Source organism: Nelusetta ayraudi, unplaced genomic scaffold (assembly GCF_046127955.1).
Source record: "Nelusetta ayraudi isolate G7.1 ecotype Tasmania unplaced genomic scaffold, CSIRO-AGI_Nayr_v1 ptg000060l, whole genome shotgun sequence".
NCBI lineage: Eukaryota > Metazoa > Chordata > Actinopteri > Tetraodontiformes > Monacanthidae > Nelusetta > Nelusetta ayraudi.
In genome coordinates, this window is record NW_027466110.1 from 5666906 (window position 1) to 5690352 (window position 23447).

A 23447-nucleotide genomic window follows, 5' to 3' on the forward strand; every position below is an offset into this window, starting at 1 on the left:
ACAGCTGCCTCAGGTTCCTCCAGCAGATTAGTTGACATTTTCAATTAACTGCCGTGGCGTCAGCGCGAGTTTTCCGCTCACATCAAGAAATGGTCAGAATTGGTATTTCTCCAGAGGACCACCGTTATGTTCCTGGACAGATTAAGAAAGTGGTGCACATGAATTTTGCCGTTGCCGGTGGGGTGTGGGGGGGAATTATCAGGTGACTGGATGACAGGCGGCTCGCGGCGCTTGAATGGTATCGCCTCGGAGCAGCTGCATGTCCGACTCGGGAGGGTCGACTCTCCTGAGTCTGGCATGAAAGCCAGCAGCTTTATTCGTATGCACGCCAGCTCTGCTGTTTTATGTCCCCTTTTTTTTTTTTTAATTCTCAAAATTAAATTTTTTTTTAATGGCTACAAGATTATTTAAGATTTCCACTGTGATGTCATTGCAATTTTGTGAGTGAATCTAAAATGTGTTAGTATCGCATTTTACAATTTTTACATGATTTCTATAATTCTGGGGGAAAAAAAAGTCACGCTGTTTCTGTTCTCCGTCTGCGCCAGCGCTCTGGTCCGTCTTTAACGATCCACACCTGCCTCAGCCTCTGCAATCAAGCACACCTGGTCTCCATCAGCTCGTCACCGCGCCTTCTAACGACCCCACTCTGGACTTCAGTTCCTGCTGGAGCGTCTCCAGCTCTGCCTCTGATCTTATCAACCATATTTCGTTCTGGGCAGTTGGACCAGTCTACCGATCCACAAGTCTGTCACCACTTACCCCTGTCAGCCTATCATCCTATCGGCCATCTGTTCCCCGAGCCGTCTCCAGCGCTTTGCATGGACTAATGCAACCTTCTCCATTTCTGCCTCTGTTGGCATTTCCATTTAAGATCCTTTTGCACTCATCTGGCTTCAGGACTATATTCATTAGTCTGGGAGTCTGCTCCTTGGGTCCCTCAGCCAAAACTTACCAAAGAAATGTCACAAACAGTATGTTTCATTCTATAGATAGATAGATCTTTAACTTTTTCATAGAGAAAATATATCCATGGGAAAATACTTAATTAATACTACATAAACCAAACTATAAAGGTCTATGAGAGCATCACTGCACCCTGCACATCACTGAGTTATTTTCAGAAAAGTTGAATGTGGTCTTTGTCCATTATCCACATTCAAGCTGACAAATATGGCATTTATCCTTCGCTGCATGCGTTTTAAAAAAATATGATTCTGTTGAGTGATTGCGAGTGATTTTCTTTTTTATTTCTTCCAGAAGGCAATTATCTCAGCCGCAACGACAGCATCGTTCAACTTTTATATTGAAGCGATGCATCACGGCGTCCATTTGCGGGTTGATTACTCGCCACCAGCGTTCAACGTGATTTCCCTGCTGTGTCTTTGGCAAACTCCAAGTCGGTGCTAATTAGAGATGAACGCATCACCTCGTGGCTCAGTCACTCGGAGGTTTGGTGACCTCCAAACTGGTGATGCTGCTGTTGGTTGGTTTTGGTGCTCTGGCTCCCAGCAAAGCCATTAGTTTCCTCACAATAATGCAGCGTCGATAGTAACCCCACCCTCCCCACCCACCCCCTCCCACCCCCACCGTCTCCCCCTCGCATTAGTTCAAGTAATTACTTACTTGCCAAACAGATGTTATCTGCGCTCTTTCCCTGGTGCTGTCACACTCCGTGCCCCTGCGCCGCGCCGGGGCTCTGGAGTGGCAGCAGACGAACCCCTGGCTTTGCTCGTCGCCTCGATGGCGTTAAAAATAAAAGTGTGCTTAGAAAAAACACGACAAGCTGTTGATGTTAACGCCGCCTGATGGATTCCTGCTCGCAGCCTCGCTCTATCAAGGTAAATTGAGCTTTCGATGTGGGGAAAATAATGCTAGATTGTCTTTTTTTGCTGACCTGGTAATAGCAGGCATCCAATTCAGTTTTCAATTATTCTACCAGCGGCTCACTGAGACTGATCGAACCATTTTGACCCGAATAGCTTTGCTTCAGATATGGCAATTTGGCAGAGGAGGGGGGGAGAGTTTCAAAGGAGAAAATGACACCTATCTAATTTTGCTTCTCGTGTTTTCTCTCTTTTTTATTTTCTCAAGCACCATTAAATGGCTTTTTGAGGATGTTTTGCACCTGCGTATCATTTAATACTTGGGCCCCTGCTCTGCTCAAGGACTTGACGAGGCTCTTTTTTGTGACAGAGGCCGGTCTCATTATCGTCCCCCCCGAGGCTCGGTTTCATTAGAGAATGGACCCATCAGACTGCCATGGGGGACAGAGTTCATCACCGAGCCTCGTCCGCATTGATCGAACAATGCAGTGAGACGTGTGCGTCGGATCAAACGCAACAACGATGTGGCCACCTGTGACTTCATCCGTGAGCCATTCTTCAAAACGCACAGTGTAAAAAAACCTTGAACCTAATCAGGTGATGTGTGTTAGCGTCCCTTTGTTTTTGCAACCACCTCCTTGACTTTGCAGACACTCTGCTAATCAACATGCATTAGATGAGGTTTGCAGTCTTGTGATTTTTAGGTCAGCGCCCCGGATCTTTGTGTTCGGCGTATTAAGCAAAGCTGGGAGGATGTGCAGCTCTCAGGCAAAAAAAATCAGTCTCACAATCAGCGTCCCTCAATCAGCCCAGTATCAGAGTACCTGCAGGGCCGGGCAGGGGGTTTGCTTCAGTCACATGAATCATGCAGTCAATATATAAGAACCGTGAAACAATTACACACGTTTTTGAACAAACTGATTGCAAAAATGCAATAAAACAATATTTTAATTGAAAACAACATCAATTATGTAACTATGTACTTAAAAATGTATGCATTTCTTCCACTATTGATTAATTAATGACACAATTGTTTTTTGTTTTTTTTAAATGTATTCATTTATTCAATTATTCATCGCAGTGGCCCTGCAGCAGTCTATACTGCAACTGGCTTGTGTACTCAATTTGATCCTTCAAAAACTTTTTTCCCCCCCTCCAGGACAAATAGCGCAGCGTGATCGCCGCCCGGCTGTGGTTCAGGAAATCGATCCTTCAATTCTCCTTCGTGAACCTTTGACTTTAAAAGTTAAAGAAAGCGACGGCAGAAACCAAAAGGCCAGTGTGCAAGGATGAAAAGTTTGTGCCGTTTTTGGACGAGCTGGAAAATCAAAAGGTTGTTTGTTTGACTCATATATGGGATTCCCTGTGTTTTAGGGACGAATCCTTTGGGAGAAGCCGCCCAGTGTGACGTCTGCCGTGGTGCGACGGGTTCGCTGGCGGCATCTGGAAGCTCTTGTCTTTGGTGAGTGAGGGTCCGTGCATAATTAATACTAGTCATTAATGTATAATTAAAATGTATTGAGTTGATGGAAGTGACGACTTTGTAATGAAGAAACGCTTGGATGCTGCATGCCTCTAACCATAACAGTGTCCTGCTGAAGGGCCTGTTTAAGCTACATTCTGCTGCATCATCCCATATATTTATTAATGTTTCATTTGAAACTAAAAAAAAAAATGATCAACTGATTTGTTTTTCTCCTCACCACTGAACCAGCATTTACAGAAAAACCCACATACTCTCACAATGAAAGAGACAACAGTTTTACATATTTAGTAGAATATTTAATTTTATTCATATTAATGTTGAAGTATTTACCCAGTAGCACATTGATTCTAATGAACAAAAGTACTTATCCTTGGGATATTTCCAGGACATTTGGTGAAGCGCTTTTTTTTTTAATGAGGTGGGGGTGGAGGGGTGAGTGTTGTTTCCACACCCAGGCTGACCTTTCTCTATCTCCACCCTCATCTAAACATTGATGGATGCCAAATTAAACTGTGTCTGATTGTTTCTCCCCAGCTTGATTAGAACAGCTGCACCAGATCAATATGTCCATTTGTAAAGTAAAATCTAATTGGAAATTGTTGCCCATTTGCAGCCGCACTCGGATGCAGCGTGGAGGCAGGCAGGCAGGCAGGCAGGCAGGCAGGCAGGCAGGCAGGCAGGCAGGCAGGCAGGCAGGCGGGCTGGCTGGCTGGCTGGCTGGCTGGAGGGAGGGAGGGAGGGGCGTCGCTGAAGGAGGCACCGTTTGCAACAAAGAAATTAAGAAAAGCATATTGCGAACGGGAGTTTGTAATCTTCCAGGGTGAGAAATCCAACAGATCCCGGCCCCACCCCCGTCGGTCCACGCGGATCCATCTCCTCCGCATATTGGAAGCGTTTAATTGTGTTCACCGGCTGAAAACCCCCTCAGCTTTTGAGGTTTCATTCGTCATCGGAGAAAATACAGCTGCTCCAATCCGCTTATCAATGTGTGTCTCGCCGATGTTTCCATGGAAACAGTGTTTACTGCCCCATGGTGTTCTAAAAATGGTTCCAAAGTGATAACGCTGCCAGACGAGCGGCAGCGCCGCGAAGATATGATGGACAATGACAGTGAGTGACACGAGTGAAATTTGAATCTTTAAACCGTTGCACAGGCCCTTGACTTTTTTCCTTCCTGCCTCCCTTTTCAACTTTAAAGGATCCCTTTTTTTGTCCTTCTGGTTATTTTAAGCCGGAAAAAATTGGTGAATTATAAATACCTCTCCTTCTCCTCTTCTTCGTCGTCCCCTCATCTTCTCATTTCTTTTCCTCCAAGTCTTGTGGGCTGCCGATGAGCACAATTTAGATAGGGGCAAATTAGAAATTGAGGTTGACCTTGTGGCAATGTGCGCACAGTGCTCAGCCCAAATAGTGGAATTAAAGCGGCTAACTAATGTCATTAGTTCACACTATTATTCTCCCACTAATAATAATTTCTAATAATATTACGACGGGGGGGGTGTTTGTTGGCACATTTTACTGAACTTTGCCGCCTCTTTCCCTTTCATGTGCCGTCTGATCGTCAGTCCGCTTCTGCAGCTGTGCCAGTGCCCGCCTCATTACAACCTCCTGATTATTCTCAATCGCCGCTTTTCGCTCGGCAGTGAAGGACATGATTGGAATTTCTCGAGACACGTTTGGGAAGATGAAAGGAGGCGTGCGCAAACAAGCCACCTTAATCCAAAATGAGGCCATTGTCTGACGGTCATGGTTCTCCTGCGCTATATTATCGAAGTGTGTTTCTCCCCTTTTTTTTTTTTTACGCTATCAGATGTCTTTTGAAGAAGACAATTATGAACCTCGCTCAGACGGAGGAGACAGTTGCTGCTCTGTTCCCATGGCAATCCGCTCGGAGGAAATAACTTTGCATTCATCAAGTTTAAAGTAGGGCTTGACTGCTGCCGGAGGGGGGGGGAAAATTGGGCCTCAGCAGGGCTCCGATGTCGAGTTCGGGCTCGATCTTTCCAGCAAGATCGGTGAAAAGAAACTTTGACACGGCACCTGCTAACAGGGGGGTCAGTCAGTTGTTTTCTCTCCCGTGCGAGATAATCAACAGAGCTGAATTTAAAGGATGGCTTTCCCGCCTCACCTCACCTTCGACGATACATCATCATCATCATCGATCGTCATCAAGTAATCGTAAAAGTTGGCGGTGAATGCAAAGGAAAAGCCGAAAGGCACATATAGAAGTTGCTCAAGATAAACAAACTCATAATCAAAGACGTTTACTGTCTGGAGCCTGTGACGCAGGCTGGGTGTTGTTCTCAGAGGATGAACTCGCAACTGGAACCAAAGACGTGTTGGACGGAAACGAAAAATGTGGACCACACACTGAAGACGAATTTGTCTCGCTAGATTTGAAATAGCAAAAAAATTTTGGTGGTAATTTATTCATCTTTGAAATGTATTAAAAATCTTCTCATTAGAACCACTTTCAAGCATCTTTAGTGATCATTCGTAATTAATGGCTTCATAAATGGTTGAGATGGGTTTACCCAGGACTCTGCGGACTGAAAGGTTGACAATCAAAGTGAAGTAAAAATAATATCTACTACATATATATTACATTTATGTGTGTTTCTTATCAAATTAAAACAGCCCCTTATGGTATAAAGAATATAGTAATCAGTCCGTTTCTCACATTCTTTAGATGGCAACTTACAATTAGGAAGAAAGATTCTTTTTGGATCTTTATTTTTTTTTTACTCTGGACAGAAGCCTTGCGTCATAATTTATTCAAAAAAACAAAAACAAACACTAAATCTTCAGAAAACACTTTCACGTCCAGCCCTCTGTTTATAGCCTGCCACAATAAAACTCTGTGTTGCCTCTTTGTTAAAACTGTCTCTTTGCTGGGCCTTTCACGTGTTTGTAGTTTTATGACTAACAGAACAAACACCCGTCTGGGGATGTTGTAACTCACCTAGGTGAGATAACAGCAGCCTTTATGACATCACAAAGGGTTGATTTCCAGATACCAGCAAGGCAAAGGATGGGTTTTTTTTCGTCGATGTAGCTGAAGACACTTTTTTAGAAAAGTATTTTTAAGTGAATCTTGCATGATTCATTGTTTTGACTTTATTTAAAAGATCCGTTCTAAATCAAAGTCAAATCTAAAACTTGTTGTGACACTTTTTCACGGTTTAGATCTCAACTGAGAAGCAGCAAACATCCTCTCTCTCTCTCTCTCTCTATATATATATATATGTATATATATATATATATATATATGTATATATATATATGTGTATATATATATATATATGTATATATATATATATATATATATATATATATATATATATATATATATATATATATATATATATGTGTATATATATATATATATATATATATGTATACATATATATGTATATATACACATCAGGAGTGTACGGAATGAACATCTAACACGTTGCCTGTTGTCTCTGTGAACGCTCCACTGGGACGGAGAACGTTCCATTAGCGCAGTACGCTGCTCACTTCTATAGAAGTGCGTCTGTTTCAAGTGTGACAGCCAGTCAACTTTAATATGTTCCCCCATTTGACAGTCTGCATGCTCGTCACTTTTTACCCAGCCATGATTTGTGCAAGCACATCATGTCTTATTTTTTCCCCCAGCAGTGAGCCTTTAACGGCGTCCCGGCACATACTCTGCTTCATGACAACAGTTATAAATAACACTTCCTGTCTCTTCTGACAGAGATGTTGCAACCAGCCACATCCGACTGCAGCCCCCCGATCCGCGGGCGTTTTTTCCCAAGCGCAGTTCTGAAATATTGGGGTGGAATATCAACACACATTAATATTCAAACCAAGTGCCTGCATAATAAGAGATTAGTTTCCTCCACGAATATCTTCAGGAAAAAGAAAAAAACAACAACAACCAGTGCTCTGCCAGTGTCCCTCATGTGAGTAATTGGTCCCTCAACATACATGTTAACTCCGCTGTAAGCAAACTGTGTGTGGGGGAAGACAGTGATGTAAACCAGTTTGGCAATTTAAATTGCATTCAATTATCAATTGCATCACTTTGACAACCAACCCAGTGATGTCGCTCTGTGATACGAGCCTGCGAGCCTGAAACAAATAGATTGTGAGCCACCGTCAACACGGTGCCGATACTGGCCAGTGTCTGTCTGTGCCATGGAGGGATAGAACTTGATGCTGCACTGGTAATATGGGAGTCAAGTTTTTTTTAAGTCATGGACTTTCAATCTTTCTAAAAAAAAAAGAAATCTTTATCAAAGGCCAGAAAATCTCCAGAAATATTTTCCCAGCGTGACGACACGTCACGTCACAATGTGTCTCGGCTCACTCTGATTGGCTGGTGCGTTCTAATTCATTGTGTGAATCACATGATGGGAAGTGACACTGTACTGTGAAAGCTTGATTCCTCAGTAGGGTACATAATGCAGAAGTAACCCAGAATCTGTGTCAAAATTGTGTTTTTTTTTCAGTGTATGCGCTCGCTGAGCAACTCCATTGCCAAACAGCTGCCATCTTGGATCCTGGGGGCCTGCCTGGTCTGCTTGGACGGCCCCACACAGACTGGGGAAGTCAGGGGAGACTGTATAGGAGAGCAATGGAACCGCTGTTGGCTTTAAGAGTTGCTGCAACTTAACACGAAACCACAGGAGGTCTCGAGCCTTTGAAACGACAGGTGCCTCCTGGAGGAGGATTCGGCTTTGTTCTTTTATTTACTATTCGTGTGTTTGGACGTTCGGGGGCAAAGGGGGTTTGGGAGCGGGGGAGTTGAGGGGGTGGGATCACCGCAGTGCATGCACTCGGGCAGGGGTGTCAAACATACGGCCCGCGGGCCAGATCAGGCCCGCAAACGTTTTTTTTTCCGGCCCGCGAGATGATTTTGCAAAATATAAAAACTGCAATTTATCAGTGAAAGAAAGTGCCGTTCTAAATGTGTCCACTTGGTGTCGCAATATCGTTTCTGCTTCGCAAAAACTAACTCAATACTGGGGCTGAGCCAATCGGCACAAGTCCATCCACTCATGCCTCCTATTGGCTCCCCTCATTGCCCCAGAACGTCTCCTATTGGCTCCCCTCATTGCCCCAGAATGTCTCTGTCGAAACAGACAAAGCTGATGCAGAGCAGTGTTGCCAACTTGGCGACTTTCTCCCCTCAAAAAGTCGCTACTCTCCCCATGGCAACTTTTTTTTTTTTTGTCAAAAGCGACTAGCGACAAATCTAGCGACTTTTCCTTACTTGTCATTACGTTGCGATCAAGTGCAAATCGTCAATTATGCAAATTAGACAATGAGGTCATTTGGCGACTTCTAGCGACTTTCAGGACAGCCAATAGCGGCTTTCCTTACTGAGGAGTTGGCAACACTGATGCAGAGTGCAGAGTGCTCAAAGAACACAAACAAAGTAAAACAAAGAAAACGACTGGAAGTTGTTGTTATTTTTACATTATTATCGCCATACCATGATTTTACCGGGAATTACTTGGGAATAGATTTTCCTCCATGTGGCCCGTGAACCAAAATGAGTTTGACACCCCTGCACTAGGGTCTAGACTGGGGATCAGCGGGGTGTGTGGTGGGGTGGAGTGGGGGGTCAGTGCTCAGCGAGGGGGAAAGGCTCTGCGTCTGTCAGGGCTGCCGCCGCTGATGAGGCCGAGCTGTGATCGACAGACGGGTCTTAGGGAATAGTGGCAGCGCTGGGGGAGTTTGAAGGGTGGGGATGGGCGTGAGGAGGGCGATACAACATGACCGCCGCAGCAACACCCTCGTGGGCATTTCGGCTCCTGTTTGTTAATCGCAGGTTTTACACGCGGCGCATAAAGAGGAGGAACCAGGAACGTGTGATCATCTCGCCGTGTTTGTCGCTCTGGTGTGCTCTCTCGCAGGGGCCCCCCCTCAAAATAGCTCCGTTTTGTTATGACAGCGGGATTATGATAAGTGTGTCGGGTGTCACGGCAGCCCGAGTGTTCTCAAATCCTTCCCTCTCTCCCTCTCTCTCTCCAGGAATCCGCTCATTAAATCGTTTGCGCTCCTCCTCCGAGCGCCTTGTGTTGGATGCCTCCCCCCCCGGTCTCTCCGGCAAAGCTCCCTCCTCACCCCCAGGTCGGCTCCTGGAGTTGAATTATGGAGCGAGAAAGTCATTAAGTGGGATAAAGATACAGGGAATCGATGGAGCAATAGATACTGTGCGCAGCCTCTCAATTGTCTCCAGTCCGGCGAGCGCGAGCGGCGGCCTGGTAAAGCCGTTCCGCTCGCCGTTTCCAGGTGAGCTCCTCGAGTCCGGCCAGTCAACGGTCCACAGCCCCTCGGTTATTGAAGGAGGAGAGGATCAATAGCGACAGCACACACACACGCACACACACGGACCCACACACTCAGCTGGGGTGTCCATCAGTCTTGCTCTTCATTAAAAAAGCACCTGTGCACAAACACACGCGTCGCTGGAGGTCATAATACTAAAGCGTGTTTTACGAGCTGGGATTTCATTTTAAAGTCGGAAACCGAGCCGCCAATCCGTGTGGGCAGCTTTTTTTTTTTAAATTTCTCCCACCCGTCTGGAGCGCCTGTGATTCTTAACAGCCGTGCGAGGGGAGCCGGATAAATCAGCACAGCTCTGCAGCTCCAAAGAGGTCTTCTCTCTCTTCTCTCTTCTTTCCTCTCCCCATCTTTTGGCAGAGACAGGGCGGTCGAAGGCAAACTACACATCCCTTTCCCCTTAATGACACGCAGGTTGGACTCGGCTCCCTTTAATTATGTGACCCACCTGGCCCGGAGACTTTTCCTTATGGAAACTTAATGGCCAATTGAGGCTGCGGTTGCCTGTCATTACGCAGACGAGCTGACCGCAGCTGCCTCGGAGAAAGGAAATAAATGGCAAATACAAGACAGACAATTTCAGCCTCAGCCGGCAAGAGACGCATTCGTTAGAGCGGCTTCCAAAAATATCATACTGTGAGCAGGTTATTATCACTATTTCCCACCTTCAAAACCACACACTCTGACGTTAGAATGATCAATCACACACAAGAGCTACAATTTTTTTTATTTTTTAATGCTTTTTCAGCAATGTCACCCAGATCTTATTGTTTAATGCCAGTGTGAACAGCACAAACCACTTTCAGGCCACTTTAATTTGTGCTTCTAAATGTTAACTCGATTGTGACCTCAGTCTGGGCAGGCATTGTGATTGGAAACACAGCGTGAGGAACTCTGTGTCAGTGTTTGTCATAATTGTGAGCGACATTGCAAACAAAAACACAGATTATGTTTAAAAGAAACCCTCCGAAAGCTAAAATGTTAAATGAAATCATTTGATCTGCTCTGACATTGCAACCGTCATTGCGCAACACAGAACCATGATTGCAATATACAGTTTTCTTTATCTCATTCTTCTTCTTCTTCTTCTTCAACACATGGCTGCATCCTCTGTGTTTGCTTAAAAATGTATTGTACATGCTCCAAATACAAGACTCCATCTCCCCATTGACTTCCATACGCTGTGTGCCTGCATGTTGTGTGACGCCACGTTGTTTATCCCCGCACGCAGGTTCAAATCGAGGCTGTGACCGGTTCACAATGGAATCCAGTGTTTTTTAAACGCAGTGCAAATGGCAAAAATTCCAAAACTGATTTGATAAACAAAATAGTGTTGGGGTGTGAACAGCAGTCAAAGCAACATTAGTTTCTCCTTCTTAATTAGGACCAATTATGGGTTTGTTGGTTGTTTGTGGGTGTTTTTTTCAGCACATGTGCGCTCATTAATAATTCATGCGGCGCATTCAATATTTATTAGGCCCTGGGTTGTCACAAACAGAAAAGACCTGCGAATCCATGCGTTCACCCTCATCGACATGAGGGACGACTCGTCCCTGCGGCCAGGTTGACCCGAGATGATCCTGGGAACTGGTGCCCGACCAGGTGTCCAGGAGCCCCCACGATGTGAATGGAACGCCCGGTGCACGGCTGGTGCGCTCGTGTGGAATGAGTCATTCATGCCTGTGGTCCGCAACGCTTCGCAGCCCACTCACACGCAGGAGGCTGCCAGCTTCCCTGGAAGCCTCTGTTATCGGCGCCTGGGAGCCCCGCGCGCATATACATCCAATAATAAAGACGGAAAATGTGCGTAGCGGCCTCAACCTGTGTTCCACCAACCTTTGGGGCTGGAGGCCCAGTCTGTGGAATATTCCCTCCGCTGTCTCTGTCACTCAGCCCTGCTCCGTCTCGCTCTGGGAGGCCAACCTTTCAGCATTTCCAATGATGTGCCTCAGAAATCGGTTTCCAGGGCAACCGGGGTACCAAATACTCTCAGAGGCTCCTTCGCCCGTCGCGTCTTTTATTTACACTTTCCCGTATCTCTGCAAGGGTGTCGGCTGATCCAAACAAGCAGAGGTGGGGAGTGTGAGCGCGTCGTTGGGGAAAAAATACATCTTGATGATGTCAGAGTCTGCCAGACGGCCTCGTTGTATGCCATCACGCAGTAAATCAGCCGATCCCTCTGTTAGCAGACCCGTTTGAAATCATCTCAGCGTAAATTCATTTGACTCGCTGACGACATTTGATTGATTAATTGCACTTAATTGCTCGTCTGGTGTCCAGACGTCAAGGTAAACCGCTTGATCCTGGCGTGCCGCTGCGCGCAGTCCCCCCATCAAGCAAGAGGAGCCGTGACATTTAAATCTAGCACGTTTTGTCGTAATCCCAGCCGCGCGCGCGATGATTGGTTGTGTTTGGCGATTACGCTCGCCATGTATCTCGCTCATTACAAGCCAACTCACGTCCGCCACTTTCAAAGCCTCGCGCTTGCGCGTGACGACGCCGGGAGCTGTCCAAGTGCTGAAATGAGAGGCGAGGGGGGGGTGGGAAAGGCGTTCCGCTCCCCATTCCTCAACAGAGAGGCGCTCCTCCACTTCACAAGTAGCGACGCGATCCGGCGGCTTCCTCCTCCTCTCCTCCACTCCTCCTCCTTCTCCTCCTCCTGCTCCTCTGGGGGCAGCGGGCGCATCTGGGCAAATATATGGGAAAGAAATAGCAGAAACAATCACCGGTGGAGTTTTTCACAGGAGGGAAAACCTGATGTCTCGTCGCACCTGAGCGCCGACGCGTCTCTTCTCGGCGAGTCGGAGAGTTTGATGAAGGCAAAGTATGATCTGCGGCCGCGTCGGGGAATGTCTCCGGTATCTCCGCGTGGCACAAGGACGCACAAACCCCCGAGACTCGGTGTGGAGAAGAGCGACACCGCGATCCGGATCATGCGCTGGACTGATGTGAACATATGGAAGAAATAGAGAAGTGAGCACATGGGAAAGCCACCGGGAATGAATCGCGCCCTCGTGAACATTTTGGTAGCTTTACTTACGTACTTCATGGAGACCAACAACTTGAGGTGGGCAAGCTCGATCGCCGAACGTGTTGTGTTCGCTCACTGAATGAGACAAATTGTTCCTTTTTTTTTTTATTATTATTTAACGTGCGCAAATTAAGTTTTCAAAGCTGTTCGGAATAAGATTCGCTGTTCTCTGCGAAAAGTTGTCAACTCCATGTTGTTGTCATCATGCCCCGTGTTAAAACTGTCCACCGAGTGGATGTTGTAACGTCAAATGACCCCGGGAAAGCGCGCGCGTAAAGACGTCGCCTTTTTCTCGCGCGTCACCCCTCCTAATCAAACAGGTCTTTTGAAGTTATTCTCTTACAATTACGTAAATTAAAAAAAAAAAAAATAAAAATATGTATTTGTGACGCAACGTGACAAAGTGTCCTCGACGTCGAATGCGTGCCAGATTGATCAGACGCACGCGCCCGCGCTCTCCAAACGCATTCGTGTGTATTTGCTCAGCGCAAGCAGCCCGCTGCTGGGCAGCAGATAAGGTTAAGTTATGCTCTTCAGCCGCGACCTTCCGTCTGATGGCGTGCGTGTGCGTGTGTGCGCGTGCTTGTCTGTCTGTCCGTCTGTTTCAGACTCGCTGATGCCAAGGAGTATGATTCCAGATCTTCTTCCAACATGTCTCCATCAGACTTTCTGGACTCGCTCATGGGTCGAACATCTGGGTACGATGCTCGAATAAGACCCAATTTCAAAGGTTTGTTTTTCACTCTCCTTTTTTTTTTTTTTTTTGTTAGTTGAAGGGGAAAAACCTCCACACGCCTCACTATGTACCCCACAGTCGCCTTACAGAATCACAACACATCCCAACTCTCCTGAAACGCTCGCACACACCAACCCGGCACCGTCTCTTATCTGGACATCCGCTGAGCTCCATCTGATGCGGAGCCTTGGTGCTTCCGGCTCTTTGATAAGAGCAGTCAATCACATCACCTGACAATGACACGGCTGTCCTGCCTCCAAACTCACCACCACTGCAACACTGCACGCCTGCTTATCGGAAATTATGTCACAGACACGCGCACAAAATAGAAAAAGAATCATACATCGTCATTGTCATTTGGAATACAATTTTAAAAAGTGACAGGGATGCCACTGTGGAAGATCAGATCACAGTATAGACGCCCTGCATGCAGACAACAGACAGCCACCCTCAGGGCAAAGGCTGCAGGCTGCTGACTCCCACTGTTGTTGTTGCTGCTGCTGTGATGCTGGAGACTCGCACAGCTGCTGTCACAGGAAGCAAAGTGATGAGTGAGGAGAGAGGAAGCGCTCGGACCCACTTCAGGCTCGGTCAGGCAGGAGGGCCGGGGGTCGGCTCTTGGTTCCAGCTGTTTTTTTTTTTTGTTTCTCTTTTTTGCGAGGCAGCTACAGAGGGTTTGATCAGCAGGATTCGGGAAACGGCACGGCCGGGGATCCTCGCTCGTTCAGCGTGGAGGGAGGGAGGATGGTAGGGAGGCTTGGGGGGCGGGGAGGGAGAAAGTGTTGACAAGAGTGCTGAGATGGAGCGGGAGGCAGGCAGGCAGGCAGCCTGTTTAACACCGACTGGCACTTTGAGGGTGGGGGGAGGGTGACGGCAACTGTTTCAAGCCAACAACGAGGGTACCAGCGTATATGTCTGTGCGCGTATGCACTGGTAAAGCCGCAGCTTCAGAGTAGTTCCAGCTACCAGTCGTGCGAATAATCCCCTGGCTGGTGGCTGGAAGAGGACGTAGACTTTGCGCCAAGACAGCTCGATGTGAGCAGATGATCTGGAGCTGCGCACCTGCTTGTCACACTTTGAAGGCAGCGTTGAACTGTGTTTGTGAAGGCTGACCTAGATTCCCTTTGCTGAGTTTGTATCATCACGGGGGTGCCGTCTTGTGTTTTTTTTTCTTTCCCCCCCACTCCCTCCTGCCACCGTCTTTTTTCCCTCCTCGCTCCCCGCAACTGCCTGCCTGCTGCTGTTAAATGCAGCTACCTGACGACAAGCCCCGTGCAAATATTAATACCGAGCGCCATGCACTATAGATGAGGAAAGCAGGCGGGTCAGGGCGACCGGTGAGGGTCTGCCACTTTCGCTCATCAGATGAGGGGAAAAATAGATCTGCTGTGACTCGGAGTGGCGAAACCTGCCAAGCCCCGCAAAGAGATTTCAGTTGGAGTCGCTCCGCCGAGTAAAGATGACACAACTCATTAGAGCGGGTAGCCTGCATTTTACTCAGAGTTGGGTGGGGGGAAAACCCCCCCCAAAAAAAATCACCACTATGACTTGATGGAAGAGCAAAGTGCTCCAATCGCCAGTTGATCTATAGGTCACCTTTTTTTTAATTGTGAACAGCAAAACTGTCATTCTCTTATTGTTAAAAGGTCTCTTGTGGCTCTACATCATTTATTTGTGGACAAAAGCTGCTTCATTTTCATGTCGAGCAACCGTTTGATTATTTAATGTGTTTTTTGTGTGTGCGCATGTTGTGTCGTCACGCGGCAAACACACCATCTGCTGAAACTATTGAGACAGCATTTCAGGGACAAAAAAAAAAAAAAAACACAACAAAAAAAAGAGAAAGTGCTTCCACTGTGATCATCACAATAGATCATTATGACTTCAGTGACTCATCGTGTTGTTTTCGGAACGTCACAATCTCCCCGATGCGTCTGGTGATGTCGATGGTTATTATCTTGGATGTAACAGCAGTGTCAGTCACAGCCAAACATGGGCTCCATCGTGTTTTGTTGTTGTTTTTTCCTTTCTTTTTTTCCCCCTCTGACGTTTTGTATCCAACTTAACAAAGCATGTAATGTGCCACCACCTTTGTCTGGAGCTCCTGTGAGCGAACACAAAGGACAAAGAGTCTTTGTTCGTCGCTATTGTTGCATGTTGGCATGAGACAACAGACCCACTCCAAACTCATTCTTTAACAAGATTCTTCTGCGGCTTTTTTCCCTTTGGTTCCTTCTCATTGTGTCATTGTCATTCCACTTCACAGGTCCGCCCGTAAACGTTACATGCAATATTTTTATCAACAGTTTCGGCTCTGTCACAGAGACAACTATGGTGAGTTCCTCTGCTATTTGTTGGCTGATCTCTGCAATGTGTCAACGTGTTATCTGTCCCTCAACCTGCAGGTCCGCCCGTTAATGTTACCTGCAACATATTTATCAACAGCTTTGGTTCTATAGCAGAAACCACGATGGTGAGTCAAGCGCTGACCTCAGTTTGGGGAAACTAGGAATGAGTCATGCTGTGTGTTTCTGCCATCCTTTGCATAAAGAAAACTGCATTTTTTTTTTTTGTCATCTCAAAAAGAAAAACGTCTCATTTTGCCATCAGTGAGTCTATTGGCGGTTTCGTTAGGATGCAAATATCGCACATTTGCCGTTTATACATCCTAGTAAGTGTTTGTTTCTGCTTTCATGCGCATGTTTGTTCAGATTTAATAATTCATACAATAAATCTCCAACAGTCACGTAAAGTGCTGCCAAGTAACTGTGAAAGGGGATTGTAGGGCTTTTACTCAACCACAATGTGTCATCTATGTGCCAAAGAGCAAAAAGAAAAACATAAAACCTGCAAGGCGTAACTGGATCACCCCCATTTTTTTTTTAAGGATTCATAATGAGTGATAATAACTGCTTAAATCAGGAATGAAGGATGTTAATTTGTGCAGGAGCCGGAGCGCGAGAAGATTGCGGTCGCATTACGCGACTCTAGAGAGGCGTGCAAATATTTTGGAACCGCCAATATGCTGATGAAATGTCAAACAGCGTGAGGATGTCCCATCAACATGACATATCAATTACGGTGGGGAGCGGAGCTTTGTGAGGCGCCGGTTCGCCACTAACTGCACTGTCACAGCCCTTCTCATCTCATAAATCTATCTTTAGCCTCCGAAACGACTCTCAGACAGTGATGACAAACAAGAAGCCATTACAGGGTCAGCGTTATGTAAACGCAACTTGCAATTATGAATCACCGTCAGACGGCTCATAATGACTATCATTTTTAAATTTGGCCTTGTACGGGTAACCATGACACCATGGCTTGTCAAGAAGACCCGGCAAAATCAACCAGGTTGATGTTCTAATCTACTGTGCACATAAACGCTAATGTGAACATGTTTACTTCAAGGTTGTGTAATACCCAACCCCATTTGCATCCAGAAAACAACATATTTAGCCCGCTGGTTTCAGCCTGCAACAAAAACACTCTTTGTTGGATCCTCCACATGTCTTGTAGTTGACAAAAACAAGGTGGCCACAAGGGTTAAAATGGAACGGCTAGCTGCCAGACTCATCAGTGCCCTTTGTGACATCACCAAGGGATGGTTTCCAGAATTGTGTTCTGACAATCACTTCAATTATACATGGATTCGACTTATTATGTTATACTTAAACATGTGTCAGGCATACCCAGAAGTGGACAAAAACAACGTGGCCACAGGTATCAGATTGGAACACCTGCAAGAATCATCAGTGCCCTTTGTGACATCGCCAAGGGGTGATGTCCAGAACTGTCTTCTGACAATCACTTCAGTTATCATCAATTCAACTTATTATGTAATCATGCATAACCATCTATCTGATAATGCACTGATAAGATTCTAAGCTGAAAATCTGATTTGGAAAAAAATCCAAATCACTGCGCTCTCGTGAGCGCTGTCGCTAAATCATAAAATATGCAAAGCAACTTGTCAACTCCGCAGGACTACAGGGTGAACATCTTCCTGCGGCAGAAGTGGAACGACCCCCGGCTGGCGTACAGCAAGTACCCGGACTCCTCCCTCGACCTGGACCCGTCCATGCTGGACTCCATATGGAAGCCCGACCTGTTCTTCGCCAACGAGAAGGGAGCCAACTTCCATGACGTCACCACGGACAACAAGCTGCTGCGGATCTTCAAGGACGGCACCGTGCTCTACAGCATCAGGTTCGGCTTCTAGCCAGCAGAGGTCCACCGGGTTCACCCGATAATTTTTTCCCCTTTTCAGTGAGGAATTGCAGTTCGGCTGCTGAGACGTGAATCGGTACCAAGTCAAGAGGCAGCGAGGAGGCAGTTATACCTCGGGATATGTTTGAATCACTTATTTCTTTTCTTACGCTCCCCCACCGACATCAAAGAGCCAACAGAATGCATGCGGCTTGAAAATGGATTTTTATCTCATTATGATCTACTCTTTTGAAATGGCCATCGTTCGCCGAGCCGCCGCGCATTTCCGTGCGAGGTGTAGGCTTTCAATAAAGCAGCACTTGATTGCGTGAGGCCAAGCAGATCTCTGGGGGCCATTGTCGAGAATCTGCAGCGAGAACGCACGCAAAGACTTGGATCTGTCTGCGGTGTGCTGCTTTCTGAAAATAAATGCCTTTGAAATGTGCATCTGATTCGAGATTTAAAACAATTCTAGGCTCTATTTTACCCCCCTACTGCCCAAAAATAATCTTCAGCAATTCTAAACGCATTGAAAAAAGTCATGTTTAATGTTATTTTAACATAGTTTCAATCTGCGCTCCCGTTTTTCTCTGCATCAGTGGCCACGTGAGGTGGATTGATTTTGAACCCGAGCCGTGTGGTGCTCAGGTGTGGAGGCACCACGGGTCAACGTGACAGATGAAAGGTGGCCAGACTTCTCTCTCCATTCATGAGGGGAAGGGGGGGGGAAGCCACACCGAGTCTCTGAGACAATGACTTGCAGTAATGAAAGTGTGATGGGAATCTGCTGAAGGGAATCCGACACGATGGCGACTGTCAGAGGCGATCAGACAGACGGCGGAGACACAAAATACAGAAATTGGAGAAAAAAAGGGCCAACATGGCTTTGATTTGTCCAGAAAATGATTTTTTTTTACATACATCTAGCTATTTACGTTAGTTTAGTCCACTCACCGCATTATAACAGTTTGACATTGCCCCCTGTAGGTTGACTCTCATCCTCTCCTGCCCCATGGACCTGAAGAACTTCCCCATGGACGTCCAGACCTGCACCATGCAGCTGGAGAGCTGTAAGCATTGAACTGTAGCTTGAACTTCTTCCCAACTCGCTGCCTGCAACAATTTTTCTTACTCGTCTTGCCGGGCTTCTGTGTTTCCAGTCGGCTACACCATGAACGACTTGATCTTCGAGTGGATGGAAAACGGGGCGGTGCAGGTGTCGGACGGGCTCACGCTGCCGCAGTTCATCATGAGGGAGGAGAAGGAGCTGGGCTACTGCACCAAGCACTACAACACCGGTACGCCAAACACACACGTCCACGATGCTTCTATGGCACGCACAGCGCCTCCTCTTATTTACTTATGAGTCCTATTTGCTTTCCCTCCTCTGCCAGGTAAATTCACCTGTATAGAAGTTAATTTCCACCTGGAGAGGCAGATGGGCTACTACCTGATCCAGATGTACATCCCCTCCCTGCTCATCGTCATCCTCTCCTGGGTGTCTTTTTGGATCAACATGGATGCGGCTCCGGCCAGAGTGGCGCTGGGTATCACCACAGTGCTCACCATGACCACCCAGAGCTCCGGATCCAGAGCCTCTCTTCCAAAGGTGCAGCTCGTTTGTTTAAACAGTCACAGCTGTCTCCATTCTTTGCGTCTCATCCGTGCAAACAGTGGCTGCGTCCTGTTGGCATGTCGGCTCAAAGCATTGAGCGATGGAGGAATGACAGCCAGGTTAAAGTGAAAAAAAAAAGGTGACTTCTTCCTGTCCTGCCATTTCCTGCAGAACAGGAAGAAGTCACACATGCTCTAGTTGCTCATTTCTCTTTGGCAGTTTGGTCTGGTGTTTTTTTGCTGCAAGTTATAGTTTGCCGCAGTAACGAAGAGCTGTTTGCAAATTGTCAGGCCAGCATTTCTGCTCTTTTAACTAAGAATTGAGAGTTTGCAGTGTGCAGTTTAATGTTTCAGAGGAGTAGCAAAGTCTAACTGATCGATTGTGCATGAAGTAGATTGGACATTCACGTTGGTTCATGCGTTGGTTTTAAATTAGAGGAATAAAAAGGTCAACATTTCCATGTTTAAATATTAATGAGCTAAACATGGAAACATGCTATGTGCTTGACTGAAAAAGGCGTCCTCAAGAATATAAAGAAAAATAAATAAATAATGTTCCCCCATTTGAAGGTTGTCGGAGGTTATCAACTTAAATGTGAGCATATGGTAGCAGATAGATAGCTCAATGTCACTCAACCTGCCCGCTGACTGTGACACATTCAAATTAAAGAGCCCATTTTTTTTTTTTTTGCCACTTAATTCAAAGCTTTACTTTAAATGTAGCTTCAAATTTAAAAATGTAATATACTGTTTATTTGGAATGAAATAGCACATCAATGAAACACATTTTATTCGGAGGGGGAAAAAATAAAGCATGTGTTGATTAGCGACAGAAGGGAGAGCCTGCGGTAGCTCGTTCCTAATCAAGCACCGAGCGCATGACATGGTGGGTGCCTCGCTCACCGGCACTCAGATCTTTAAGATCAATCACTCTCCTGAACATCCTGAACGTCTGCACCGGAGCTCCGGTGCCTCTTCACGGCTTCTTGCATTAAAGACGTCCATGCTGATGAATATTTCAGAGGAAGGTTTTTTTTCTGGAGCCACAGTCCAAGACAAACAATAACTCAACGTGCTTCAAGTGCCTTCAAAATGCAGACTTGTTTTCCTCCTATGCTAATCGCCCGTCGTTGCTTTAAACACTCTGTTTGTGAGTGGTGGGAGCTTTTAACTTCATCTTTCCTGTTTTTTTTTTTTTTTTCAAAGGAAATAGATCAAAACTGAGCCTGCAGGCAGGGATTACTCACATCCATATGGCTACGGAATCACTGACATCATCATGGCAGCGCTGATAGATGTTAGCAAACATTACCTGTAGTCAGAGATGTTTAGAAACAGCATTTAGCCGTCATAATTAGCAGGATGATGGGAAAGAGGCAGAGCTCCAGGTACCTTGTACCGAGAGCTAATGAATGCATTAGTCGTTAATTCAAAACCATGAATTCATTCTCCATTCAGACTGTTACCTGATGATGTCCCATCGCAGCATCTGACAAAAGACTCTGTTTCTCCCCTCCCAAGGTCTCTTACGTGAAAGCCATTGATATCTGGATGGCTGTCTGCCTGCTCTTTGTATTCGCCGCATTGCTGGAATATGCCGGGGTTAATTTCGTCTCCAGGCAACAGAAAGAGTTCCTTCGCCTGAGGCGAAGACAAAGGAGGACCCACAAGGTAGGATTCAAAGTCCTCGCAAGGTCGCTGTTTAGTCGTCAAACTTTTTCTTTTTTTTTGTTATTCCGCCAGTGCGTTGTGGTTCAAATGATGCCAGCTGCGTCGCTTTCAGGCCCAGAAGGGAATATTTTGGCGACTGGATTAGACGTCTCTCAGATTCTCTGGTGCCACCATAATCAGGGACTTAAGTGAAAACTGGAGCAGAAATTGGGACGCACTTTCATAATTTCCCTTTTTGTAACTCTGTGGACTTTTTTGCGGTTTTTTGTTTGGGGACAAGATTTGGGTCCGGCTTTTATGTGGGTTCCAGTTTCATGTGGCTACCCCAAATGGGAAGTTTCACCTTCATCTTTGGTAAACCGCCGTTGATCCTGAAGGGCACAAAAAAAATCGTCTCAATCGTCTGAAGGAAGGACAAACTTCTCCGCGTGAGAATAACTAGCAGCGTAGTGACTATGTAGGGCAGGAATCGATGTGGCTTGTTGTTCTCTTGCTCCTGGCAGGGCCGGCTCATGCTGGAGCAGGTGAATCTCCTCTTCCTGCCTGTCCATTCGCTGGCCAACCCGCCGCTGCTGAAACCGTGTCAATGCAAAACAAACCGGCTATGAACAGACACCCCACCAATTCCAGCGATGGCACAGCCTGTCACCTAAACTGTAATTTACAGAAAAAAACAAAACAACACAGTAGAAAAGAGATACAGTCCTCTCACTGGCAGTTCTTTGCACCCACATCATCCACAAAACACTGAAGGTAGTGTTTATATTTCTGCTTTCCCAATGGTTTTTGCAGGTTTGTTGTTACAAATGGTTAAAGTTCTGATTCATCCTGACTCCCGAAGGAAGTGAAATTTGTCCTCCGCATTTGAACCGCCCCCTGAGGGAGTAATGAGCAGCAGCGGTGCCGCGATTCAGAATCATTAGGTGATCTAAGCCCCCAAAGTCCAACCGCAAATGCTGTATGTCTGAGTACCAAGCAAGGAGGCAGTGGGAACCATTTTTATAGTCTTTGGTAAGCCCGCAACCTCCCAGTCTAACTACATCACTGAGCTGGTTGTTGTGGTGTAGATGCATGGCACAATCACAATGCCCAGGTTCGGTGAAATTAAATTAGCATTTAGTCATTTCAACAATAATACTTTTCAACAGAAATGTGCAAGCAAAACCAACATCACCGTCAGTCCGTCCACATGTGCTTGCCTCTCCTCCCCAGGACGAGGACATGCGCGAAGGCCGCTTTAATTTCGCCGGCTACAACATGAACCAGCCGCTGCCAACCAAGGATGGCGCACCCGTGAAGAATGCCACCCCGGCCGCAAACCCTCAGCAGCCGGCCCCCAAAGACGTGGACACCATGAGGAAGAAGTTCGTGGACAGGGCAAAGAGGATAGACACCATCTCCAGGGCGGCCTTCCCCCTGGCCTTCCTCATTTTCAATGTCTTCTACTGGATCACCTACAAGATCATCAGGCATGAGGACATTCACGCAAAGTAAAGTTCCCTCCCTAAAAACAGGAACAAAGAATCGCAAGTTTTTCATTTCTCAGATTGAGAAATGCGTGTAAAAGTAAGAGCAGAGGCGCCGCGAGGTGGACTGGAGATGATTGTGGTGTTATTTCAGGGATCATGCGTAATTGTTTAGCCTCATGAAGAACTTCTGATAATGTGAAACGCTCCCGGGACATGGACACTTTTTTTTTTTTTTTGGTTGTTATACTGCTGCATAATATTTCTCTCAAGGTTGACAAACACATAGGAGGCAATGGACCAAACACTTTCAATCCAGTCATTCCTGCCTTGACTTCGGCCAAGGAACAGCGAAACATTCCAGTGGCGTTTGTCAGAACACGGTAGCACAGCCAGAGCTGGACGGGCTTTTTCACGGACCGCGCAAAGAGGCTTTTCTTATCGAAGACATTTGGGACTGTTTTATACCGTGCTCTCGCCAGGCACCGTCTCTCTCTGTTTATACGAAACGAAGTGGTGGACGTGTATAAAACATGATTCGTACCACAGGCAGCGAACACAGGTCTCAGCTTGAGCGTCAACAAAGCAGATGAAAAAATCTACAACTGGATACTGCGTTTTTACGACATACCTGAGGCCTTAGATATCCGAGATTTGGAGAGATGAAATGTTGCTCTTCTTCTATTTTTGTCAGGCGTCTCAAGTTTACCGGTTTGTGATGAGCCGAGCGCATCCTTTGATCTTTTCTTTTCTCTCTCCCCCCCCCCCCCCACCCCCCGCCCCGCCCCTCCCGAGGGCCTAAATCCAAAGGAACTTCTCGTTGTTTGGTTTATCGTATAAAAAAAGAAAAGAAATAGAAGAACAAAGATTCACGGACAACTGAGGTTACAAGAGAAAGACAACCTTTTTGGTCTTGTGTAGTATATATTTATTGCAGAGTATTATTAACCTGGCACGCATGTTGGAATGATTCACAAACCATTTGCATTTGTTTAATGTATCTTGAAAGGAAAGAGACTGGATCAACCCTGTATCTGTGGGCCAATCAATTCTACTGCCAGTTGAGGCTTGA

At 46.3% G+C, this 23447-nt stretch overlaps 1 protein-coding gene and 1 long non-coding RNA gene across 2 annotated transcripts; both read left to right on the plus strand.

Moving 5' to 3' along the window:
* Window positions 1–2991: 2991 nt before the first annotated feature.
* Window positions 2992–11460, plus strand: LOC142897650 (uncharacterized). The gene is made up of 2 exons (XR_012928474.1): window positions 2992–3288; window positions 9340–11460. It is a non-coding gene; the product is annotated as an uncharacterized LOC142897650 (long non-coding RNA).
* A 70-nt stretch (window positions 11461–11530) lies between these two features.
* glra2 (glycine receptor, alpha 2) lies at window positions 11531–23147 on the plus strand. Its single transcript, XM_076040063.1, has 9 exons — window positions 11531–12718; window positions 13291–13412; window positions 15824–15891; window positions 17401–17624; window positions 18612–18694; window positions 18785–18922; window positions 19019–19233; window positions 20760–20909; window positions 22122–23147. The coding sequence occupies exons 1-9, from the start codon at window positions 12633–12635 to the stop codon at window positions 22401–22403; spliced, it is 1368 nt and encodes a 455-aa protein (XP_075896178.1). The 5' UTR covers window positions 11531–12632; the 3' UTR covers window positions 22404–23147.
* The last annotated feature ends 300 nt before the right edge of the window (window positions 23148–23447 follow it).

What these genes read in the sequence shown, in the direction of transcription:
- glra2 (XM_076040063.1), top strand. Translation starts at nt 12,633, where the DNA reads ATGGGAAAGCCACCGGGAATGAATCGCGCCCTCGTGAACATTTTGGTA. An exon ending in CACCAAGCACTACAACACCG is followed by an intron (nt 18,923 to 19,018) that starts GTACGCCAAACA and finishes CTCCTCTGCCAG; the next exon opens with GTAAATTCACCTGTATAGAA. An exon ending in GACAAAGGAGGACCCACAAG is followed by an intron (nt 20,910 to 22,121) that starts GTAGGATTCAAA and finishes TCTCCTCCCCAG; the next exon opens with GACGAGGACATGCGCGAAGG.